This window comes from Hippoglossus hippoglossus, chromosome 8, assembly GCF_009819705.1.
Source record: "Hippoglossus hippoglossus isolate fHipHip1 chromosome 8, fHipHip1.pri, whole genome shotgun sequence".
In the NCBI taxonomy this organism is placed as follows: domain Eukaryota; kingdom Metazoa; phylum Chordata; class Actinopteri; order Pleuronectiformes; family Pleuronectidae; genus Hippoglossus; species Hippoglossus hippoglossus.
In genome coordinates, this window is record NC_047158.1 from 13,228,146 (window position 1) to 13,253,754 (window position 25,609).

Below are 25,609 nucleotides of genomic sequence, written 5' to 3' on the forward strand. Positions count from 1 at the left end.
TAAGTAGCATTTCATAATCTATTTTGATATAGCATAATTTTGAAAATGCATAAAAACACACCTCCACAACAGAGGCACTTTGATTAGCTAATGTCCCACCATGATCTACCAACTGTTATACCTGAATATATGCACATGCATGCAGCGGTCCACACCAATAATATGAGGTACATTGGTGTCAGTATAAAGTTTCTACTGCAAATCAAAAATCTGTTTTCTCCTGATCAAGTCAATGAGCTCATAATTATCATACTTTGTTTTATACCAATATGTATGGCTTTGTATAGGCCTACTGCATATTTCGGTATCACCTTAAACTTGTGATTTTTAATAGCTAAGGAGTTGAAGCAATTTCTCGTGAATTTGATTTACAAGATAATCAAAAGTATCATCAGAGGTAAGATGCAGTGGAAGTATGAGATTTATAGAATGTGTTGTTTCTTAGTTGTGATGTTCACAAACAGAATGAGGCATAAACCCCAAAATGAAAACAACAACATGTCCCAACCATCATGTAACATATTGGGTGGGACACAGCAACAAACGCTTAACTGCCTAACAAGGACTGCATGGTTACGGCCGCGGTGACACATACACAGATGAAGCAGTGGGGATCCTTCACTTCCAATCTGTGCATACGAGGAGGTGAATAACACATCTGCTTCCTGTGGCAAAGTAAATCCTCGGTGTGGCTTGGCGTGGAGTTCAACTCTGGTCAACATGACCTACGATACTTGCTTCGCATTCACGTATGTGTGACCTTGCCCTAACTAGTAAACCTACTTTTCCCAACTACCACAGAAAAAATACCAAGTGGCAGAAATTTGGAAAACATTAACGCCCACAGATATTGAAATATAATATATCTCAAAGTCCATTAACTCACCAAGGGAAGTAATTTGATATCACAGGAACTGAAACTTAAATGGGGAGGGAATCAATGAACAATACAAAACATTACAAAGGAAATGCATTTCATTACAAAAATATAAACATGCATCAGGTATCATCACAAATTCAGATGATTTTTTTTTATCTAGACAACATTTCATTAGTTTAGCTTATGTTTCAGAGACCATCTGCCAGTGATGGTGTATTAACAGCATTTACTGACAGCTTATCCTGGATTGTCAGTGATGTGACAAATCAAATGAAATGCTGCAGATTCAGTTCTTCTTGATCCTGGGGTTACTGCTGTTAAAGAAACTGATTGCACGGGGTTTGATTCCTGCAGCTTCTACGTTCACTCCGGGCTGCTGAAGCACTTTGTCCAGAGTTGTTTTCTTTATGGCAGCTGGAGAGATATTCTCCTGGTCAGCCAATAACTGAAGTTTCCTTTTCAAAAGAAGGGCAGTAACACAGAGACTTTTACAAAGTAGCATGCAACTCACATATTTAGCACAACACAGTTAATGGCATAATAATAACCTCATCACTAGGTAATTAGTAGCCAGCTGACATTATTAAAATGATTGGCACATGGCTCCATCTACTGTCTGAATTATGAACTTCAAAAGACCCTTTGGCAACTTGAGTGTGACAATTAACTTAAAAGCATTTCTCATGCAACGCTATGACAGGGAATATGATTTGTTGCTTTGTTTGTCTCACATTCTTTCATATCAACCTACCGAGTCCTAACACAGGAGGCCTCCACAGCATTAATCAGGAGGCTGCGGAATCCACCACTCTCCATAACATGCAGGGCATGGATGGTGGCGCCCCCTGGTGAACACACATTGTCCTTGAGCTGCCCAGGGTGCTCGTCTGAGTCCAACAGCATTCGAGCTGCCCCCTTTAACAGAAACACAAAGGAAGATCCACATCAGCCCAACTTAGCACATATGATGTGATAAACAAAGTATTTTTATTCAACTGGAGTTCATCTCACAGAATAGCGTTAGGATGTATTTATTTGTCAGTGGCAGAGCAAATTAACATTAGAATTAAAATGTGTGAGTGAGAAAGGAGTGACTAATTTTGGTCTCCATATCAACACCAGATGGTTAAACTGGTTCTGTCTGAAATGAAACCTATTTTAAACTAGAATACCAATCAGAAGAGCGACTACCTCTACCCTACAGTCCCCTAAAATTCAATCTAGCCACACCAAATTGTACAAACACTTGATCCATGTATTTTCCCTGAGAAATTGGTAAGAACGCTCAAAACCCCCGATCTAGCAATGTCAAAGAAAGTGAATAAAAATCCTTGATATGCCCCCTGATGCAGATCAACACCAAAATTTAATAGGTTCTTCCTTGGTTCATGCCCCACGCCTCCACACAAAATCATGGAAATTGTTTGAGTAGTCTTTGCGTAATCCTGCTAAAAAACAAACAAACTAGAATGGCACTCAGTACAGCGAATACCTCTGCAGAGACAGCCGTCTTATGAAACCACATTTAAACTTTCAAGATCCAGAATTGCTCACACTCATGAATATCAGTCCCAACATTTTTATCTGAGAAATCAAAGAAAATGTTGAAAACTCTTTATCCTGCAATGTTGAAGAAAACCCTGGATCCCCCTTGATCAAGATCTGCAGCAAAATTGTATTAGTTTTTCCATGGGTCATGTCCCACCCCTCCACAACATTTCATGGAAATCTGTTGGGTACATTTTGTGTAATCCTCCTAGCTAACAAACAAATGAAAACAAATCAAACTCAACAAAACAAGGAAACCTGCATTTAAACTACCAGCACAACTGGACAAACTAACAATCACCAGACCAAAGCTAGAAAACAAATCCATGTAACACACATATATTTGTTAAAAAAATGAAGGCCTAACCAGCATGGCCTGGGCTCCGAGGCGTACAGCCAGTCTCCTGGGGAGGCCCATTTTCACTCCACCATCAGCTAGAGCATCCACCGCTGTGAAAGCCTGCAAAGCCACAAGCAACACAAACAATACATTGGGCAATTTTTTCACATTTACTTTAGGTAATTCATTATTCCCAAACACACTGGATACTTGTATAATTAACTCACGTAAGCAGGGCCACTGCCACTGAGACCCGTTACAGCGTCAATCAGATCCTCTTCCACCTCAGTGCAGTATCCTACACTGGCCATCAGCTGCTCCAGAAGCTTCCCATCCTCCACCTCTGCATGGGTGCCCGTGGCGTACACAGTGGCTCCTTCACGCACCACCACTGGAGTGTTGGTCATGCAACGCATCACCTTCGGAGCAGGGCGATACTGCAGCAGCTTCTGCAAGGGGGAACGATGCACTATTTCATGGACTGCCTTGAGATTACAAGGCAGAGAAATTTGAAATCACTTGTTTATAAATTTAAGGGATAATTAATGACATTTTAAGTCTGTCCGAAAACTAGAGTCACAAGCCCAGAATTCCTTCTCAAAGTTTTCTTAAATATATGTTGGAGGTCCTTCCCCCTCCGCTTCAAAGCCAAGACAGCAACAACTGACTGCTTTGAGTGCACCACCATGAACTTGTAGTGCAGTGCATGTTGCCGTACTTGTCAGTAGCCCTGTTATTAACATCAGTCCTGAGAGATCCGATCACAAGTGCTCAGCTCCAACTAGTCTGTACACACGATGCGCGATCATGATCGAATCTTACCTCTGCCCTCTTTATGCAAATAATCACATACATGATTTGTGTGACAAACTCAGATAACTGAAAACTCACATAAACTCAAGATAAATTTGGGAAAATATTTTAGCACCGAGCAATGACTGTGGCTTAAATCTATTACATTGGATGTAGTTTGGAAGGGATATTTACTATGATCATTACGAAGAGGAGGAACGATTACAGCAATCAAAAGCTTATTAAATATACATATTAACATGCAAGTATTGTTTAAAGAGAGACTTGAACATATATGCCTTTAAAAGGCTAACATGCATCACACATTTATATAATGAATACTCTAGAAGTCATTGCTTTTGTGAGATTAAACAACATATCTGTTTATCTAGGTTTTCAATAAATGGAAGTGTTTCAAATGCAAGCAGCAAACATGTGACTATTTTGCCGGAGGCTCTGCTGAGATAAGGCCACAAAAACACAGAGAGAGCTTTGTGTTACAAATTGTGTGGCAGTGAGTGTGTTCCTAATATCTAGAGGCTGAAGTTGCTTAATAAAAAGGCATGAATTTTTACCCGCATTATACATCATCAAGAGCTGGGAGAGTCATATCAATGTGATGTTGATGTGAAACTAGAAATCATCAGGGATTTCAATTATCATAATGTGGGGCAACACTTCAGTTTAAATAATGTGTTTTCCTGGTTTAACAGCAGGGTTTTTATTTCACTTTTACAATGAACAAAAACAACGAGCAACTACCTGCTGGATGTGAAATCCACATTACTCACTTTTACGTACCTGTAGGCTAAAAAACGTGAATGCATGTACACTGATTACGTTACAAGCTATAATTGACCTTCTAGTTTGTCAAGTCTTTCAGTTGGTCATCAGTAATGCAGGAGACAGAGGGATGTGACTTGCCTTCTCTATGGAGCTGATGGTGACACCCGCCGCACACGACACAATAAGGTGACGATCTTCGATGTCCGGTCCGATCTCATCCAGAACAAACGGAATGATGTGGGGCTTAACGGCCAGGAAGAGTACGTCGCAATTTTTCACCGTCTCTTTGTTGCTGGTGGTGAAATTCACACCCAGTTTCTGTGAAAATTACGTGTATTTAAGTATTTCATAGTAAGGACAGGGAATCATCTTGTGCAGGCACAGCAAAGCTTTATTCACGATGCAAAATCTCACCCTGAATTAAAACAGAATTACTTTTGGAACAAACATCAACACTCATCCCCTTATTTGTCTATACCAACCCTCAGTCCCTGCACTGTGGGGAGATCTGTGTCTGGGGAGCTGGCTGTGATTCTGTGGGTGGCAATCACGCCTTAAAGGAGAAAAATACAAAATAAAACAGATCACTGACTGATTGCAATCAACATACATCAACAACACAAATCCAATCTGAATAATCCCAGATATCATACGGCTGTGGTCCACTTCAGGACACTTTTTTTCTGGTCTTCTTGCTGCACAGACAAAATGGACGTGAGCCTGACGTTGCCTAAATATCCTAAAATGAAAGTGGACCTCTTATGGAAAACACGTTGTGCTCTGGGCAAGGTCTAATTCGGATGTGAACCTAAAGTGGCCCATGTGATAAATGGTGAATATGGGCTAAATAACACAAACATATTCGGGCCACCTTTGGTTGACATGCAGTATTGCTGTGGCTTACTTGTGGCCCAGAACAAGGTTGTGCCCAGGCAAACAGGAGCGGACAGTGACAGTGTGGGCCAAATCTGGGCCCCAACTATTTAGTAATGTGGGATTCGAACATGGTGCAGTCTGACTTAAAGCTCACCTGCAGCTGCGAAGCCTCTCACCAGAGCGTGGGCCAGCTGGCCTGCTCCTATGAACCCCACACTCATTCTACCTGAGGGGAAATCACACAGATTAGACATGACACATTCATTTCCCCTCAATTTGAGATAATGGTGGCTTTGCCCAGTCTAACAATAGACATATCTTTCCCCCCTCTTGATCTGTGGTCGTAAACAAACTAACTTCCGCATTAAGCGGAGGGACTTTTCTGAACACACGGCGGCAGCAGCCATGTTAATATTGACAGTGAATGTTTTCACAAAGAAAAATAAACTTACTAATCTATGGAGGCGTCCCTGAGGTCACAGAATAACCAGGAAACGCAGCGACGGCTCCACAAACTCACCTGAGTTTACTACAACTGTCAACGTGGACCCGGCTGCTGTCGCTTTACTGGACCCCGGAGAGAAACCTGACTGACAGGACGAGAGAGCCAATGAGCGCGCGTGTTTGGCGGGACACGTGATATATTTGACCAATGGAAAAGAATATCCCCGAGGGGCGGGGTTTGCAAATCCGAAAAGGCCAGTTGCATCAGGTAAGAGCCGCGGGGCAGAGACGTTCAGGATGGCGGGACTCTGCTAACATCTGCTGGAGAAAAGCTTGAACGACACGGGGAAGACATGGAGACGCGTTATCACGAGCCACGAAGCGAATGGTGAGTGGAGTGTGTCCAAGTTAGAGAACAGAAGTAAGTAACCGACCTGTTTCCCCCACAGTCCTGCTCCATATCCTGCTAGCTTGTTCATTAACGTGAGCATTGACATCTACAAGTAGAGTTAATAAAGTATTCACCTTCAAGACTCTGGTGAAGGAAGCTCAGGGGTGACTTCCTTCATCCAACTCACAATATAAAGAAAAGCCTTTACAATGACTCTAGCACAATATACATATAATGATAATGACATTTTTATTGAGGAGCTTCGACACGTAATTGATTGACCTCAGATTTGTAAAATGTTTCGCTGTTTATCAATTTATCAACAGTTTAAAACCACAACCTTCACTCAGGAGCAAAGATCTGTCTTCTAACTTAACAGAAATAATTATGTGATATTTATAGTGATAATTATTCATAATGACTTATTATTTTTATTTTTTATATTGACATAACCTTTTTGGTCATATGGCCCAGCCCCCATGCACCATGTATGCATTTAATTTAGTATTTTATTTTTATGTTTAATCCTTTTTGTATTTAAACTTATGTCAATGGAGGACTGGCAATGTAAGAATTTCATGTAATGGTGCAACGACCAATTTATATGACAGTAAAGAATCTTGAATCTTAACCATCGAAATCACCAATTTCAAACTTTTGCCAATGTACAAAGGATATACCTGGTTTGTTTGTCCAACACAAGTCTCCTGTTTCCTGAAAGTAGAAACTAAAAGTTCACACATGAATTAAGAAGCACTTTGTGTAAAGAAATGAACAAAAATACACAAACAAAATATTAGATATTTAATTAAACGTAGGACACATTAGAAATGTAGCAAAAGACAAAATATTACACATCATGATCATTCTTATCACAAATAATCAATTTGATACTGTCTTTAAACCTGCTCTCAAAAACCTCCATGTATTTGATACATTGAAAATTCAGTGGATAACTGGAAAAGCCTAATAAATGTGAAATTTGACATTCCATATATTAGGAACATTACTGAAAAAATCAACAACAGCAAACAACCAAATGTCCGTAAAGCCAAAAACCAACAGCTACATTCAGTGCACACTGCAGACTTAACATTTACTATGCTTCTCTATGAGACATATTTTCATTCATTTATTTGTTTAAATACAATTAAATACATTTCTGAGTCTTTGTAAGGCTGAGGGTGTCTATCTGACATAGCACTGCTCTGATACTCTAAACATTATCTTACACTCGCATAGGTCTGTCTTGTATGAGACCACCAAAGGAAGTTGGAGCGGAGGGATGTATTTGGTGCTGAGATGGACGCATTTCCCAGAGTCCTTGGTGCAAGAAATTGCTAACATCAGCTAAACGGTGCACCTGGCATGCTCTCCCTGGTAGGTCATTACACAACTGGGCAAAAGCCCTTTCTCGCAAATACTGTATCATGGGCAATACTGTCAGTTTTGACTGCTGAGCAAAGAGGCTCAATACTAGAATGCTGAATACTGATAATAAAAATTGTTACACAGAAATAACACCATACATTTTTGGATTCAAGGGAATGAGTCCGTCAATGAGACCTGACTGTGGACGGCATGTTGGATGCTTAAACCTGTCCACTTGTCTCAGAGGATTAATAGTCTTGAAGGGGTAACATTTAGACAGCAGATCTGGAGACAAAGCGGATCCTCTGGGAGTAAATCAGATCAACAAAATACAAGATTAGGTTGACACTGGTGAACACTGCCACCACCAGCTTACTGTCCCAGGGACATTCTCCACGTGGGCAGTCCTCAGGACGGTCGGTGGTGCCGTATTTCCTATCAAAACTGAAGATGGGCCAGATAAGTGCAGTACTGAGGTAGAGAATCACAGCAAAGAAGGTGTAGACAACTACGAATCGGTCAAAGGGGAACCGCAGTGCTGATGTCCTTCCAGAGACTGTCACGATGACCACTATCACAGTCACAGAGAAGCACAGGCTGTACACCACTACACAGTACTGGGTAGCAATGTAGTTGTTGTATTCACTGTCATTGGCTAGAGCCCCGAAAATTATGCAGGCCACAAAACCCTGGACAACCTTGAGTAGACCGGACACCGTGGCCATGTAACCCACCACAGCCCCTGGTTTGGCTCGAGTTAGGAACACCTCAACTCCGTAGGGGAAACAGCAGACACTGGAGCAGACAGTGACAGCAATTTGGTAGATTTGGATCTCGCAGCTTTCATCTGGGCACTCTGTCTGGAGAAAGTAAACAGGGTAGACCACAGAGGCAGTGATGTACATGAGAGTTGCCAACATGGCAAAGGCCACGGTGAAGTTATCCCAGGAAATGGGCATGCATGCGTGGAGCCGGGTGATGTCCAAGGTGAACACGACCAGTGTCACAGCGAAGCAGAAACCCCACACAAACATGCAGAAGGTTCCATAGGTGGCGCTGTAGCCTGCACTGTGGGACACAAGGGCCAATATGGTGCAGCCGAGGAGCATCTGGCACATTCGGGCTGCACCTAAAGGTGACAACACAGCGTCTTTGTTGAGGTAGTGTCCTCCATGAGAATCCATGGTGTGCTGTTTTTCTTGGTTAGGTTCTCGACGGCCTGTTCTCTGTCCTGGTGTCCTTGCGGTCTCCTCTGTCGATGTAGACCTCACCCTTTCTTCTGTTGCCTTTTATAGTTGGTCTTTAATTACAAACGTCTGTCAGTTTACCCTGAGCTTACTTTGTAATTACAGCCCTGTGTTTAAGTTACATTCATACACTCTTTTGTCGACGTTTTTATGGTAGTTTGCAATAGTAAATGACTTTATTTAATTTAGTTAGACCCAAGTGGTAAAATATCCTTGTTGATTGGGAAGTTGTTTAGGAAGGAAATGGCACAGCTTCGTTGCACAAGTCTATGAAACATGCATATAGAAACTACTTCATACAAATACAAATACAACAGTCCTTTTTATATTGTCTTTAAGGGTAAGGGTTTGATCCCAGTCTTACTCGAAGCTGTGGTGTATGTCCTCTGAAACCTTGGTTTTCCTTTGCTTGCTCTCTTCAATCCTCAAGCTGTCCAGTGTGTTACAAGTTCAAAATAAAGAAAGAGCTTGTCCAATAAGCTCCCATCTGTAAGTCGTATGCCGAGATCAGTCTTCCAACAGTAGCCCTCGCTGCCGAACAGGTGGAGTACTTTGTTGTCTTGTCTGTCAAGTCCCGTTACTCCATGATCCCTTGTAATTTCTTCACTACAGGCCCTTAACCGCCAGTGAAAATCACTCAAACTGTTGGCTCTGTCTCCTGCACTTTGTCTCACTGTTTCTGTTTCCCTTTGCTTCTTGGATTTGGTCTCCCACTCTTTCTTTCTCACAAAAACACACACCCTCTCCCTCCTGAATGTCCTGTGAGTGAGTGTGTCTGTGTGTGTGTGTGTCAGTCTGTACTCGGTGGACTGCAAGGGGTGGCCGTTTAAAGTTTGTGTTTGTGCCGAGGACAGGGTTACAGGCCTCGCCAGCTCTATAAATAGGGGGTCTATATTCCACAGAGGGGTGGGAGGCTACATGTGGCAGGCAGTATGGGATTCGTATTTCGAGGGTGCACCCAGAGAGGCTGAGTCAGAGCTGCCTTAGTAAGAAACTGGCATTTATACGCAGTGTAATGACAGGGAGGCAGGCTAAGACTCCCATTAGAGACAGAAATTACATACAGGTCCAGAGGGATGATTATACACATGTGATGACAGATTTGAGCTATGTATGTGAGAAGGAAGTGGAAACGGATTAGCAGTTACTTAAAATACTCTAACCTGTGATATTAGCACACTGTGATTTTTGATTTGTAGTGTGCAAGGTGATTCTTACAGAAAACTACCAACTAAAACGGTCGCACTCCATACAACAATGTATATTTTTGAATCCCATGCATTGAATTTTTATAAATATATTATTATAAAAGAGAGAATTAGGAAAAGGTATATGAGAAATGTTAAATTAATATATATTTGTTTCATAAGAATTATTATAGTCAGGCACTGTCTGTATTTTTAAACGTAGGGGGTAAAGAAATGCTCAATAGATTTTACATATCAAAGTCTGCTTGAGTCTCTTGATATGTTGAAAGTTATGTAATAGAAAAATCTATATTTTGTAGCAAGAGATGACAATTTAGAAAATTTTAAATCTTGGGGTTTAGATTCAGAAAGAAAACCTATGAGGCTGCTTCTGATCTCTGTGTGAGGCGAGTTGTATGAGGCTACAGAAACTGCTATTAACATGACACACCCAACTCCCAACCCAAGTTGTACTGTGGTCAATGTGTAACAAGGAAGCACAATGCATGTAAGGATTAAGAATAGAATATATGGTCTCTTTTCATCCACATTGTAGTTCACTTGCTTTGAAGCTGTCCCAACAGTGTCTGATTTCCTGGGTATAAGGTTTTGATCTGTGAGACACTAGAGGGACTGCATTTGTGTAGCGCTTGTAGTCACATGCAAATACTCTTTACAAGTCACCTTCACCCATTCACACACATTCAAATCAAACCATTGACCTTGAGGTTGGCAGACGACTCACTCTACCTCCTGAGCTCCACAGCTGCTTCACAAACAATCAATACATTCAAATCAGTTTTTTTTTCTGATGGATCATTTTATAGAGAGGTTGCCAAATTGGCCCAAACTGAGATGGTGAAATACTTGGATCTGTTGGTTAGGGTGTGTAAATATGGCTGTGGCTCAGCGGGTTGAGCAAAGTTAGGGGGTTCAATATTTGGCTCTTCCTGAGCATAAGTCGGAATATCCTGGAGCAGGAAACTCTGCTCAAATTGGTCAAATTGATCTTGATGGTTTGGACAGTGTCTTGTTTCGATGTGTGAGTGCATAGTATGTATTGTGTTGATAGGTTATCGAAAGGCAAATTGATTTAGCTTCTCTTTGTTGCTGCAGAACGGAGAAATGTATTGTGAAAATAAATGGATCTTAGATTTGTTTTTAAATTATCAGTTCACGTTCCCGTTGTGGGACGAATAAAGGATTATCTTATTTCATCTTCCTTCAAGTTATAGTTCATTTTGAATTTATTGAAAACTCAAATATTACACGATTTACTGTGCATTATTCAAAACTATTTTCCATTTTTAAGGGATTATACGTTTCTTAAGATTTAACAGAAACAGTTATATGAAAGTTTTTTTTTTTTTAATGTTTGTGCTGTCACTCTAAGTGCACTGAGCCTCATATCTATTATCAATCTGTTCGGTGGCTGAGGGAGCTGTTGACCTTACCGCCTGCTAAAGGGATTTTTACTATGAGTGTAACATAGGAATTGTGTAACAACGAATAGTACTAGTAATAACATTAGTAATAAGCATCATCAGAACAGCAATTACAAGACCACACAGCAATATTTACCTTGTAGTTTATGTAATGTGACGTTACTTTCAGGTCTGATACAAAGACATGCAATCAACACAAAGAGAAAAAAAAAACAGCAATGTATTTACAATTTACAAAGAATCACTTCTCTGTGAAAATAGCACTTATAAATATGATTTACATAACAAAATAAATATGTAAATTACCAATGTAGCTTGAGTTTTTTTTATCTGTTAAAAAATATGTTACAGAATAAAATTACAATTTGTAATACCTTTCCTTCTCTGGTGTGATGCGAAATAGAGGTCTTTTAAAAAAACATCATATATAAAGACATCATTACATACAACACTGTCATTATATTAAAAAGTGATCTCTATTATGAAATATAATAAGGGAGTTGCAATAGTGAACACTTGAAAGAACCTATACAAATACTCCCAAAAATATACAATACACGGTATTTGTCTCCCTTTAAATGTTCATTGCATTGATCTGAGGATTGCTGAGCTACTGAGGTGACCTAACATGAATGTGTTGCCTTCGATTGGGTCTGGACCATCGTATTGTGGTGATGCAGCCTGTGAGAAAGAGGTATAGACTAGATGTAATGGCACTGTGGTGTGTGTACGTACAGCTTCTGACAGACCTGCTAAGTGTTTCTAGGTCCACTTTAGCACCGCAATGAGTTTCACAATATGACTGGACCGGACACCGTGGCGTCTTTCACAGCTGTCGAAAATATGCCACTCCGATTTAAACACGGTCAAGAGGGTTTTCAACAATATTGATAGTTATTGCAATATAATTTTCATGAATAGGAATATAACAACGGTTCAATATATATATCGATATATTGCTTGTGGAGGCACATTGAAGAGGTTTAACATATATTTGATGTACCTCAGATTTGTAAATTTGTTACTGTTTAGCATTTTTCTCATTCTCTGCTCATAAAGAAAGAGTTTAAAACCACAACCATCACTCAGGAGCAACAATCAATCTTTAATTTAAATGAAAATTGTAATGTGGGATTTATTGTTATAAGTATCAATATAGACTGCAGCCCTAGACTGCAGCCTAACTATGTAGAGTGTGAGAAGTTGATCAAAGGCATTACTAGTGTTATTAGGTTGTTTCTCTCTATCGTAGAGGTAAATATGAAATTTCCTTTCTGATCCAGTGCTTTTCTAAACTTATCATATGTCCCCGTTAATGAGACTTTAGTTGTTTTGTGTACAAGAACCCAACTATAAAACAGTTTGAACAAAATTATACCCTTATATAATCTATAGTTTTTAATTAACAGCATCCTTACATCATTGAGACATTTTCTTTCTTTAAAGATCCAGTGTGTAAGATTTAGGTGAAAGGGATTTATTGGCAGAAAAGGAATATAAAATAATCTTAGTGATATTTTCACCCGTGTGTAATCACCTAAATTGTACAAATTGTTGTTTTTCTTTACCCTAGAATGAGCCATTTATTTTTAAATACTTTATATTTACATCAGGAGTGAGTCTTCTCTATGGAGGCCCCCATGTTTTTTACAGTAACCCAGTCAGGACAAACTAAACACCTTTTGAGTTTTTATGACAACCGAAGGCCACCACGGGTTCTCTTTCGGAGGGTGAGGTGAGGGATATTCAGCTGCAACATGCAACTTCACCACTAGATGTCACTAAATCCTACACACTCAACCTTTAACAATGACTTAATATAGTCTATATGGAAGGATGGAAATAATATTTAAAAAAAACAGAACATCAATGAGCATCCTTAAAACTGGATTACATTTGTGATTATTTCTTTTCTTTTACAAAGCAAAAGATAATTTAAATGGAGAGTAGCAGAGAGTTGTGCCTTGTCATGGTGGCGTGTTGGCCCTGTACCCAGTCGTTGATGGAAAGGATTGTGTGTCAAAATGTAAGCCCCTTTGTATGACCATGAGGTTTGGACTAAAGTAAACAGAAGGTCAGAGGGGAATAGAACATAGGTATCCTGGGTTGTGATGGTGGATGGGTACTTGGAGGTATTTGGCATGGGACACTGGCCAGAGAGAGCAGACAGCCCTGCTCGGACTTATAGCTTGGAGATACTGAATGTGTGTGTGTGTGTGTGTGTGTGTGTGTGTGTGTGTGTGTGTGTGTGTGTGTGTGTGTGTGTGTGTGTGTGTGTGTGTGTGTGTGTGTGTGTGTGTGTGTGTGTGTGTGTGTGTGTGTGTGTGTGTGTGTGTGTGTCCCTTTAGCTGCCGCTGCTGAGCATGCCCAATAGCTTGCTGGGGTCCATGCCCTGCTGCTGAGCCATCTTCTGCACATCGAAGCCCATGTGCATGAGGAACTGAATGACGTTCATCTCTTGTCCCGTGAACTGGTCTCGGATGGTCGGGCAGGTGGGGTTGCAGTGTGGCCACGGGCAGCTGTCAATCAAATGCACCGGGCAGCCTTTGGGCGGGGCTTTGTTGTTCCTGTTGTCGTTGAGGCTCCGGTCCCAACAGTGCAGCGCTCGAGGCAAGGAGGTGCCTTTAACCTGCACGTCAATCCAGTAGCTAGAAGACAACACATGGGGGCAGTGTCAGCTCACACGTAGAACAGCCTGAGTGCACGGTTTCAAATTCCCTCTGTCAGTTACACACTTGAAAGGGAGGTGTGAAAAACAAATCATACTCACTTTCTGGTGATAACTTCATGAGATAGGCATGCTGGAGCAAACATAGCCCTGAAAAAGGATAAAAAAAACATAAATCAATCGGAACACATGCTATAGACCTAATTTGGATTCTACAATTAAAATGCAGAAACTTACGGGACATCTTTCAGAGTGTTTCTCAGCTCTATGCCCAGATTTTGGATGTAGCGCCACTGGCCTTCCTGCACAGGTTGTCCGGTTAGCTGGATGTTGTCCACTGTAAGCTGGGCCTCATCAAAGAGCCACTGGACCACAAACACAGGGCCTGAACAGGGCGAACAGAAGATTAATATAAGACTAGACTTGGACCTTGCTGTGGATACATACATAGGTAGTACAGAATAAGACTCACTTTTTATTGACGGGAATACTCTGTAGCCAAAGAAACAGTTCCACTCTTCTCCTTGATGTGTCTGCTGGCACCTCTCTGGCACCACTCCTCCCCAGTACCTGACCGGGCAGGTCAAAAGTACAGATGAGACATGATGTCTGTACAAAGCACCTGAGGATCTCATCAACTCGAATACTACTACGACTATTTTGGCGACTAGTGCTACCATCTTACAAAATCTTGACTTCTAATATTTTATGATAACAGTAATTGTCTCCCTTACTTTATGCCTCTTTTGATGGTCTCAGTGGGTGAACAGTTGACAGCGTCCACACAGTCTGTGCAGTGGTACTGTTTGTTGTCCAGGAACCAGCCAGAATCAGACAGACCTCGCACTTGTATCCCAGTGTGTCCAAGTCCCTCCAGTGTTTCCGCCACACGGTCTACGTTCAGCAGGACCCCAGTGCCACCCGCGCTGCACATCGAAACATGACTTAATCACACTGGTACCTACACAGGAATGTGAATGAGATGTGGAAGGGTGCTCTCACGTGTACACACCTGCTTCCTGCTAAGAGGAGGACCTTTGCGTTGTCCAGACCTTTGTTCAGCAGATCCTTCACTACCTCCTGGATAATCAGTGAGCCCATGAAGGCATAGCCACCTTTATATAAGACAAAGAAAGTAACACTGTAAATCAGCTCTAATGATATGTACAGTATGTTATGGTTTTTTATGACTTTTGTCATTTCTTACTTTGCTCCGTTTTGGCCGTAGCGCCACTCCACACGTCGCTGGAGCAGTACGGGATGAACCTGCAAAACCAACGTAAGGTTAAAGTTGCCACCTATGATTACAAAGCTGAGTGTCACTAAGCACAAAAACAAGAGTCAACTTACACCATGTTGGCATTCCACCAGTGAGGGTTTTCCTCCGGCAGTGGAGACAGGATCCCTGTTCCTGCAGAGACAGATCAACATGTGTCATTAACCGTCCTGGCACTCCCAGGCAACATCCTCTTCTTCCTCATCATCATTACCACATTGATTACAGTTATTACGCTGCAATGAGAGAGGGAGGCATCTCGGTTCCGACAGCAGTGGGCGCCAGGTGGCAGGGTGTTCGTCTCAAAAACACTAAAGATGAGCACTGATCCTTTTTAATTTCTGAGACACAGTGGGATCTAAGCACTTTTTTCCACTGTGTGAGGGGGGTCAGGCCAGAGTCGTACACAGCAGTGTGAATAGTGAAACATTTATGACTTGCTGAAGCTGACCTGTTTTAGTTTGGGCCCACTTGGATGAGCTCATCAATCTCCTCATGGTCTCGTATCGGCTGTCGCAGTTCTCCTTGTTGAAACAGTACCAGCCACCTGGAAGCAGAAACACAGCAGATTTAATTTCTCACACAAATCAACTACAGTTATTATTGATTATGAATTTGAGGATGAAATCAAATTGTTAAGATGCATCGTTAATACTGACCCTCTAAGAATATCAGCCACCGTCTGCTGCCTCGTGATTCTTTCAGATAGTACCTACAAGACACAAAAAACATAAAATCCACACATTATAGCAGGCGTATAAGTTCCGCAAATATTGAAAATATGTAAATAAGATTATAAAGTCCTCAACGTTTATTTGACACTGCCACTGTAGCAATAAAAACATGATAAACATCAAACAGAAACAGACACATTCCACAAGTTCAATATGATGCACTGGAGAGAGAAAGATGAAACGCTGAAAAGTATTACCCTCAGTGTTTCCACCAACAAACATGGTATCCAGGCATGAAACAAAAACAAACATGACCTCATCGTTTCTATCTAAACAAGGATGTCCTGTTTTGGATCGTTATCTTAAAAAAGGTGACACAAAACAGCCGAAATGTAATGCTGCCAACATAAAATCAGGGAGAGGAACAATGAGTGACGTGTGTATGTTCTGCACTTAGGGAACTGATCTAGTGATTAAGCAGAAGATAAACAGCCTTCCTTCCCCTATCCCTTTTATGCCTGTAGATGGTATTCCTTATGTTTAATGTAGCAAGAATTGGTAATGTACCATCATAATCTCTTCACTGTGAGCTCATCATTCCTCAGCTGTTGTCATCACACGCAGTATAGATATAATCAAGGCTCCTGTCCACAGTAATGATACGATAAGGGACATAACTTAATTTGGTGTGTGGCTGTGTCAACACACACGTACGATGTCTGCTGTGTTTAGGACGCATTACACGCTCATGATAATGTCCTTAAATGCACCATGGGTAAGATAAGTGTGAAGGAAACATTTTGTTACGTGCTGTATGTTGTCAGCCCAGAAGACGCCTTGATTCTCCTGATCATCATCTATTTTTCAACATAATGATGGATAAGAGAGCATTTCTGTTCTGCAGAGTAGCTTTAGCCACAGAGATGAGTTCTTCCAAATGTAGTTCTTTGAGGCTGAGGGGTGTTTAATTCTACAAATATTCACCCAACTTTGCCAGTGACTAAACTCCTAAAGAGCAAAAGAAAACTGACTTGGCTGAAGCTCTGAGCTGTTTTCTCAGACACCGAATCACATTTTGGCTAAAGCTGATGTCTTGTACTATTATTTCGAGCCACAGTCAGTGATGTAGGCTGAGGACCGTGCACTCTACTTACTACTTCCAAACAACAAAGTGAAGGCGGGTTTGGCAAGCGAAACAAGCCAAGAAGCGAAGGCGCTGCTGCATCAACCCACTCGCTCTAACAAGTGCAACTCCAAAAGATGAATCACACAGTTCCACCATCAGTGAATGTTTTATTTATTTATTTTTAAACCTTTTATCCTCACTTGTCTGTTAACTGTAACAATACCTCTCTGGAAAATACTGCTAGCAACTGATGGATTAGTATTTCAGCCACCGCACGTGTAGTGAATGAAACGGCCATCTGCCAGTAACTGTCCCCTGCGCTCGTCCTCATGCTGCGTCTCTAAAGAGCGCAAAGAGCTTTACCGCGCTGGGGGGACAGCTCTCCCTACCAGGCACTCTGGGGTTTAACAAGAATTAAGACAGGATAGTAAATCCATAAAGACACATGTACTGTATACATCAAAACATATCTCAGTCAAGTCGGCACTGAACTGGTCCCAGATAAGTTCCTTTTCATGATGGCATCAAAGTCTCATGTGGCCACGCAATTTAAATGCTGTTCTCTCATTGTGGCACAAACCTTTATTATAATAATGTAGAATACGTATGTAGAATAAGTTGTGTGCACTATCCTTAGGACATGGCTCACATAGAAAATGATGTAAAGATGTGTATGAATATGAAAAATGACATGTTTTAAACCGCCCCTCTTATCTGAGTCATCCCCACCTGCCATAACTCAGTCAACAGTATTATTTGTATAAGAATCGGTTTAACCCACTGTTTCACTCTCTGCTTTACCAAATGGCACATAACACAGTGCCTATAGGACCGAGAGGTGTTTATGTGTTATACAATAGAAGAGACAGAGGCTCTGTCTGATGTTAATGTGCTTTTAGTGTCATGGCTTATCCCCCTTTAGAAGAGAAACCATGCAGGCTTTTCTTACAGCCAAATGGATTTTTGCTTAACGACAGAGTCAGGAGTGGATGTCAAAGTAGCCATCCATTGTTCACCCCATTAAGCAAACAGAGAAATAACAAGTAGAGAAAACCTACTGTTAAAACTACCGTACAATCACAATAAGTCAACAGTGTGCGCACTGGATGCAACCTAAAGAGAGAGACGGAGAGGGAGGCAGAGGAGAGAGAAAGAGAGATAGGGGCGGGGGTCTGAAAACTTAAATCTAAACTTTCTGCAGAGCAAATCCTGCATACTAATTTGAAGCAAAGGAAATGAAGCATGGGCCATGTGGCTGTCGGCAAATTTCACGCTTCGCTGACACAAAGCAGCTGTCTGTCTTATCCCGACTGGACCTTTGTACTTTCCCGGAAAATTATTTTTTCAAAATGTTCCTATTTCATATAATTTTAAACCAGATTGGGAAACTTCTGCGCGCAGTCTACTAACATGTTTATTGAGATGAGCACCGGTGTCCTGAGGCCAGATACATGTGGGTTTACTTCGGGTAGCAGGATGTCCTGCAGGATGAGGTGCGCCCTGCTGAAGTACCCTTTACGCAAAATAACAATTCCTACTGTAGCTCCAGGGCGCACTGCTGCACAGCTGCCCTTGCTTTGACCTGTCGGTGATCCAGTCTCATGGAAATCACGGATCTGTTACACTGTAATGCGTCTCTCAGTTGGTACATACCCCGCAGGACTTCCGTCGTTGCAGGTGACTGATGTATTCTCCAAAAGGTTCAGCTTCATGTCGTAGTCGAGCTTCTGCGCCGAGCACGGGTACAGGGACTGCGCGAGGTTCTTGACTTGTGTCATGAAGTTATCCATGTTCTCCTCCACGGCGGTGAAATCCAGAGGGAAGCTCTCCGTGGTCTCGCCCCGGTCGGCCCGGTACGTTGGAGGAGGTGGTGCGCGTCGCGGTTGTGGGTTGCGGCCACCCCGGAACCTCCGTGCGCAAAGCGCTCCGGACTGCATCAGCACCAGCAGCAGCACTGATGAAACCATTCTGATCGCTGTCATCGTATCCACGGGGTTAGATGCCCTTCCTTCAAAATGCAGCGTCTCGTCACGGAGACACAACAGTTTTCACAAACGGAGCGGAGAAATTAAACGACTATTACGCACCAAAAAAAAGACGCCACAATCTCGCCGGCGGTTCCGAGAAACGCATACGTTTTAATGTCACTTAAAAGAACAAGTCCTCAGACCAGTCACAGTCATCTGTCAAATTCGCTCAGTATTTGAAACTTTCAAGAAGTGCGCCTATAACTCTTTGCCCATATATCCAGGAGAACTGCTGGACAAGCGCGCAAGCTTGAACGACAACACTCGTGCCATGCTCTTGTATTTTATTCAAACTTTCCCCCCTTGTGTGTCAGTCCAGCCAATCGCAGGAGCGGGGCAGGACTCGGGGCATGATCAAGCGTGGCAGACTACCCCCCTTTTTAATTTATAGAGGGGAAAAAAATGCCCATGCGTTGGTTCCTTTGATCCGCGATGTTTCATTTGATGTGGTGGCTTTTATTGGCCTTAAAATGCACATTTCCCATTCCACCACAAATTTATGAAGTGAGAATACCCATCTTATTACACACTTGCCTGAGAGTCAAGTGGGAACAAAAAACGAAAACAAATCTTCAACAGATCAAAATTCCTGTCGATAATGTTTGACCAGGGAAAAATAAAACAAAGAGCGTTAATATTTCACTTGTTATTTCTTAAGATAAGCAAAAGTATACTATTGTTAAGAGAGTATCATCATCTTTTTAAGAATCACTTGAGTACTTGACTTCCTCGCGTTCTCTTAAGGTTTAGAAAAAGGGACTTGGACACTTGTCTTTTCTTTTCTTTCTTTCTTTCTTTTTTTTTTGTAAATCCAGACAGGCCTCCGAAGATCAAAGCGACCATCAGTCTTTCTCCCCCTGAGTCTCGCCTCCTCCCTCCCTCTTCAGTCTCTTCCAAACTTTCCTGGTCTACTGTATATTTTAAGTCAAGCAGAGCATCCCGATGTGAAGCCAGCTTTTTAACACAGGAATGCCTCGTTATGGTCGAGGTAGGCTTCCCTTGAAAAACCTCTCATTTAAGTTACATGGAGCCCACACAACAGAAGTGATTACTCATCAAGGTATACTCTCCATGGTGGTGTTTTTAGTGACAGTTGTCTCAGACTGAGCTCCTTCGGGACACGACAGGAAAACTGATTCTGTAAATCAGTTTAGATTTTAAAGGAATGGACATTGCCAGGATTCCTAAAGTTAAATCCACATTAAATAGTGGTTATACATACTTTTATGTCAATTGCTGTTCTTTTTGCATTTTTATGAAAAGTCACTGTTACGTCATTATTATATATATATATATATATATATAAAATCATCCTATTTTGATATTTTTATAGCTGATATTTCACGCTTTTTCATTTACTTTATCATCTCAATTTGTGTGTGTGACCTAATTATTCAGGCTAGCTCTACACAAGATTGCATCTATCTGTACGGTGACAATAATGTCTTGAATGTCTACAGCGCAGATGTGAACCACAGCTTATTGATTAATGCTGTAGTTATGTGGCAGCGAGATTCCAGTGGACTGCCAGCATGCCTGGTGTTATGGCACTTAACCGAGCCATGTGCCCTCAGACATTGGTGTAGTTTTTGAAGGAATCACGACAGCTGGGACCAACTGTAGAAGTCTAAATTTAGTTTGACACATTTCTAAGACACATGGGGAGTGTGACTTTTTTATGACTTGAACTATGAATATATTGATAGAAACTCAGTAAAAATGTATAATTTAATGTAGCCCCTGTGGTTAATAAATGTAATGTAATAACGATGTTGAACTGTTCTGAGCCAGGTAAGATGCATATGAAGTCACCAGCAGGACTGATGGTATTCATTGGGAACTTCAAACAGATGCGTGTATAGATTAAAACATGTGGTATGGCCCAGGAGGAGAGGCTCTGTCACAGATTGAGTCTAGTCACTTTGACCGATACCTCCCTGTTTTATCACACGTCATCCCAAAAAATGTAACCCTTAAATCACTCACAGATGGACGCTGGCCTCTGACACACTCATCAACATGAAGAGATGCCCCAGTGGTGTGTCAAAACATCCTCTGACCCGATTGAGTGAGAGGTGTGAGCGTCAGATGATCGCGCTTCGAGGGATCTAAATGTGATGGTTCAGAGAGAGACCACTAGGGATTCTGTGTTGAAACGATCTAACCGTGTGAGACTGGAGACAGAGATAGAAGCACTGGTTTACTTTGCTACTGTTGGCGCACAGTGGTTTGTTCTCTCCTGTGCACCTTGTTTGAACTCAGAGTGCTAAGCCTTTCTGGCTTTCACTGGTAATTCTCCCTCTTTTTCTTTGCCTCCCATCAACTGTGTGTAGCGTAGTCGCAAATTTAACCATGCACGTCCCAATGGATTAATCCTAGAATTAGGTCATTTGAAAATGACCCAGCTGTTGTGATGGCCGTCCCTCAGAAGTGCCCCTATAGCCCCCACCCCAACTCCAGGCCTCCTGTGAAAGTCAAAGCCTGTCTTTCATCTCCGATCAGTTGCATGTGCCCTCACAGATCCACAGGTTTTACTGCTTAAGTCTGGGCTGGCAGCATCGATCATGTGACCGTTGCCTGCCTTGCGTTTGGACACATCATAGCTCTGCGAGCGCTCACTGACTACGCCGGCCTTCCAGTTCTGCTCACACATCCCCATTGTCCGTCTCTCCATGCCTGTTAGTTTTGATTTGCACATGCTGTTGTCGAGGATCCATCCGTGATCATCAAATCCTGCTAGTTGGAACTGTTAGGTCAGGTTACATCAAAGAGATCAGGAGGGATCAGCCTCTTGAAAGGGACAGGCTCTGGCTCACATCATCAGAAACAGGTGGAGGTCCTCACTGGAAGAACAAAGGAGAGATCACCATCTATAAAACTTTTATATTTTATTGAAGAGTTTCCTTAAATTCCTTTGAATTGTCACCCTCTCCTAAACAGTAGACTCCACAGCACCAGGATAAAACATATATCAGGTCAGGGATTGTGGGACCACACTATAAATCCCTTAAAGGTTGCAACACCCAAGCATGACACTTAGTGGTATTAAGCCACAAAGTGTTTAAGTGTGAAAATCTGCTAAAAGCCAGGACGAAAAAGGCAACTGGAGATGAAGTAAAACTCAGCTGTTACAAATTAGTTAAAAAGTTGCTTCAGAGGTTTGGTGTATATTGCAGTAATGACTCCTAATTTCTCCTCTGGCCAACAATTCTCTGCTGATTTTTCAAAAAGGCCCATAGAAGAGTTTGATATTTAGTTTATTGCTTGTCATAAAGGAGTCACAGTGCTGCATTAAAAAAAAGAATGAATCTATCATTTGAGACGTTTGAGGCTACCTCCAATGTGAAAACATTTTCAGCCTCAGCTTCTGTTCTGTGTCAATTTGAGGCAAACCTCCGGAAACAGGTCCCCTTAATTTCATGTCGGAGCTATTGTTTAAAACCCAAAACAAACATGTACAGAGGTTCTGGGTGTTAACACACTGTGGAGTTGCTTTCATGTGCCTTCACCACATGTCCCTGATATTACCCAGAGAATCAGTAAACAACCTTGATCCTTACTTAAGTCAAGAGGTGCCATCTTAGATGTGGATGTAAACGGGTAGAAAGAGAGAGTGCAGGAGACATCTGTCGAGCAGGCTCTCATTTCGTAAGAGCGGGGCCGTCTATTGGTTACAGATGATGCCCTGTCTGATAAAAATGAACTCTTTCAAGATAGGACAGCATGCATGAGGGGTCTCTCGGGCAACGAGGGGTAACCAAATAGTTCAGCTAACACGTCAGCTGTTTGTTGTTGATCATTCATTTGAATGGTGGTCACAACATAGATGCTGTGGCGTGTAAACAGTTTTTTTTCTCTCACATCATTCATAATAAGCAGGATGGATGTTTGTGTCTGTCAGGATGTGGGTACATGCATGTTATGCATGTGCAGGAATGTGTCGGTTCACAGTAGGATGAGTGCGCCGGACCTGGCTGTCTTAGAGTTACCCATGTGTGTGTGCGCCGCTTTGGAGTTTTCCATTCATACCTTGCGCCTGAATCACCCTTTGCAATGCCCTCCTTTAGGTAGCGACAGAGGAGGGAGCGTAGACCAATTACTATCCGAGACCTGCTATTATTATCATCAGAGAGGCGGCAGCCCTCCTTCCTACTGCGCCCACTCTCATCTCCACACAGACGGAAGAAGAATCAAGTCTTTTTGTCTCGGAAATGTTTATTTATGCCACAGATTTGCCAAAAGACATTGAAAACTCCTTATTACAGGTCATGACAGTGGAACCACAACACATTATTCATTTTCTGTCCTTTAACCTGGAAGTCTCTATGGGGAAATTCTTTTGAAGTCCACACCCTGCTGTAAAACATGGTCATTATTCAATTACGAGAGAGAGCTGTATTTGAAACTGTTCTCGAGAGCGTAGACTTTAAAGAAGGGATGTAGGTAGAGTTGAGAATTTATTTTTAATTTAATTTAATTTTAGTATTATTGTGGTTTTATAAAGGACAATAACATGAAGGAGAAAGAGATTTTTATTTCAAACCTTTTGTGCTATACAGGGATTAAAACTAGTCCTAGACTCAAGGCAGAAATATCCACTTCATAGTCTTGGACTAGATTTAATCCATGTCCGGGACATCGGCCCTCACTGTTGTGAGTACACGGTATGTGCTTCAATCCGCTGAGCCACTGGGACACCATAAGCGCATGGTATGTGCCTCATTATTTTTGACACTCTCTTAACACCAAGCAGCCGTTTTCTTTTATCCTCTCAGCAAGAAGATGAGGCTACTGTAATCGAAGAAGACAATGATCAGTGCCAGCCTCTTATCCTGGCCTGGTACCTGCTTTGATGTCATATTTTGGTGTATAGCAGGCTGTTGCCCATGCCAAAGAGCACCCATAGTCGCCAACTGTCTGACAGGCCGCCTTTCATCAGAGTGACATCAGTGTGCTACTTGATTACTTTCCACAGGCTGATCCAGGCCTGGGAATTTTCTCCCAGGAATCTGAAAGCATCATCTCTGCCTTTACACCCTTCGCCTCGAAATAAAAGAAACACACATTTGAAACACACATTAGGTTGTGCGTCACACATACAGTATTTGTATTAAAAGCTAACAGTAGCTTTTAATACTACACAGGACTCACTAACTGTTAGTCCTGTGAGGTATTTGCCTTTCTGAAGCCGAGTTCCGTTTTCATGATTCTCTAATACAGTGTACTTTGCGATGCTTTTGAAACCAGATGGAGCTCAACAAATATTAATATGCAACATGATGAGACAAAGTGAAACATGGAAAATAAAAGCAAATGTGCACACTGCAATCTTTCAAGTCAAATTTTCCCTTCCCTTGATTTTCCCTCCGCGGGGGAGAGAGCGCAGTGATAAATTACAAGGCAGAATCTGAAGTGTTTGCTTTTGGAGGAAACTGAGGAAAGTGTCGTGTGAGGCCGATATTTATAACCAACCTCTTTGGCTGGCAGCACTGCCTCTCTGCAGAGCGCCGGCTTCACAGGACCGCCGTCTGTCTTTACCTGTAGGTCAGGAGCTCAGACGGGCTCTCCTTCCCACATCATACAGACTCTCCCGTAGATGCCCTGAGGATCAAGAGGTGTCTGGGGCCCCCCCTGACCATCCTCTGACTGGAAACTAGACTTTAGGATTCTCAAAAGAAAAAAAAACTTTTCAAAGGATTAGAGAGTGTGTTTGTTTATTCTCAGCTGAGAGGATGTAGAGAATGACTGCATATCATCAAGAGGCTGAAGTGGGATTGACAGTACATAACTCATGTGGCTGCCAAGTCCGCATGGCTCTTTGATGTATTCCGATGCACACAGCACATATCCTCTTACAAACACTGATAGGTATAATTATAATCGTGTGATCTAATTAGAAACACGTCTGAGATGAATTGAAGCCAGTTTAATCGAGGTGGAGTACCACTTCCTACAAAGCCACCTAAGCCATTGAAATCTGGGTGTCTTCCCGCAAAGATCTCATCTTTACTTTTGAGGTCACTTGTGGTCAGCCAGTGGAAACATTTATTCAAAACAAGGTAACATATCCGTTTGAGAACGTACTGCACCCACTTCCCTTTCTTCTGTGTCAGGAAGAAGGTGGTCATTTGCGGGAAGAAGAAAGTGTTACTCAGAGTTTACTCACAAAGAGTGCTAGAAGGTCCGTCATCGGGACTCATCATCTTGTTTTTGCGATGACTAATGAGCACATTGTTGCCAGCACCTTTTGTTCATTGCTATCTGGTTTTGATCTCTTAATAATGCACATTCCTTGAATCAGAAAAATAATTACAGCATAAAAGTAATTTTTCTCTTTACCGTAGGTCCGTAGAATTTAATACTGGGTACTACCACCAACTAGTCATTCTGCTAAAAGTGAGGAGTGCAAACACAATTATGATGGAAAGTAAAACAGAATTCCACCAAAGTGAATGGCCTCACATCTGGAGGACAGGTGTAGTCCCAATTCTCACGTGTCAGAACTTTCTCCCTAATTTACTTGTTTAAGAG

At 41.9% G+C, this 25,609-nt stretch overlaps 3 protein-coding genes across 5 annotated transcripts; all 3 read right to left on the reverse strand.

Moving 5' to 3' along the window:
• Nucleotides 1–1,025: 1,025 nt before the first annotated feature.
• On the reverse strand, nt 1,026–5,827 carry pycr1a (pyrroline-5-carboxylate reductase 1a). Of its 2 annotated transcripts, none has more exons than XM_034593662.1 (8): nt 5,675–5,827; nt 5,377–5,448; nt 4,829–4,899; nt 4,485–4,664; nt 2,996–3,217; nt 2,796–2,888; nt 1,632–1,795; nt 1,026–1,335 (listed from the first exon to the last, which is right to left on the reverse strand). In XM_034593662.1, exons 2-8 carry the CDS (start codon nt 5,441–5,443, stop codon nt 1,167–1,169), a joined length of 966 nt encoding a protein of 321 aa, XP_034449553.1. In that variant the 5' UTR covers nt 5,444–5,448; nt 5,675–5,827; the 3' UTR covers nt 1,026–1,166. The 2 variants fall into 2 exon arrangements, with proteins under 2 accessions (XP_034449553.1, XP_034449554.1); XM_034593663.1 differs by having other exon boundaries at nt 5,377–5,453; nt 5,759–5,816.
• Nucleotides 5,828–6,301: 474 nt separating this feature from the next.
• On the reverse strand, nt 6,302–9,468 carry LOC117766547 (myeloid-associated differentiation marker-like protein 2). Its single transcript, XM_034593664.1, has 2 exons — nt 9,040–9,468; nt 6,302–8,728 (listed from the first exon to the last, which is right to left on the reverse strand). Exon 2 carries the CDS (start codon nt 8,610–8,612, stop codon nt 7,701–7,703), a length of 912 nt encoding a protein of 303 aa, XP_034449555.1. The 5' UTR covers nt 8,613–8,728; nt 9,040–9,468; the 3' UTR covers nt 6,302–7,700.
• A 1,974-nt stretch (nt 9,469–11,442) lies between these two features.
• On the reverse strand, nt 11,443–19,319 carry notum1a (notum, palmitoleoyl-protein carboxylesterase a). 2 transcript variants are annotated; one of them, XM_034593926.1, is made up of 12 exons: nt 18,705–19,319; nt 15,911–15,963; nt 15,703–15,798; nt 15,326–15,386; nt 15,183–15,241; nt 14,988–15,090; nt 14,710–14,901; nt 14,448–14,545; nt 14,213–14,360; nt 14,078–14,125; nt 13,617–13,955; nt 11,443–13,559 (listed from the first exon to the last, which is right to left on the reverse strand). In XM_034593926.1, exons 1-11 carry the CDS (start codon nt 19,031–19,033, stop codon nt 13,652–13,654), a joined length of 1,491 nt encoding a protein of 496 aa, XP_034449817.1. In that variant the 5' UTR covers nt 19,034–19,319; the 3' UTR covers nt 11,443–13,559; nt 13,617–13,651. The 2 variants fall into 2 exon arrangements, with proteins under 2 accessions (XP_034449817.1, XP_034449816.1); XM_034593925.1 differs by having other exon boundaries at nt 11,443–13,955.
• Between the last annotated feature and the right edge of the window lie 6,290 nt (nt 19,320–25,609).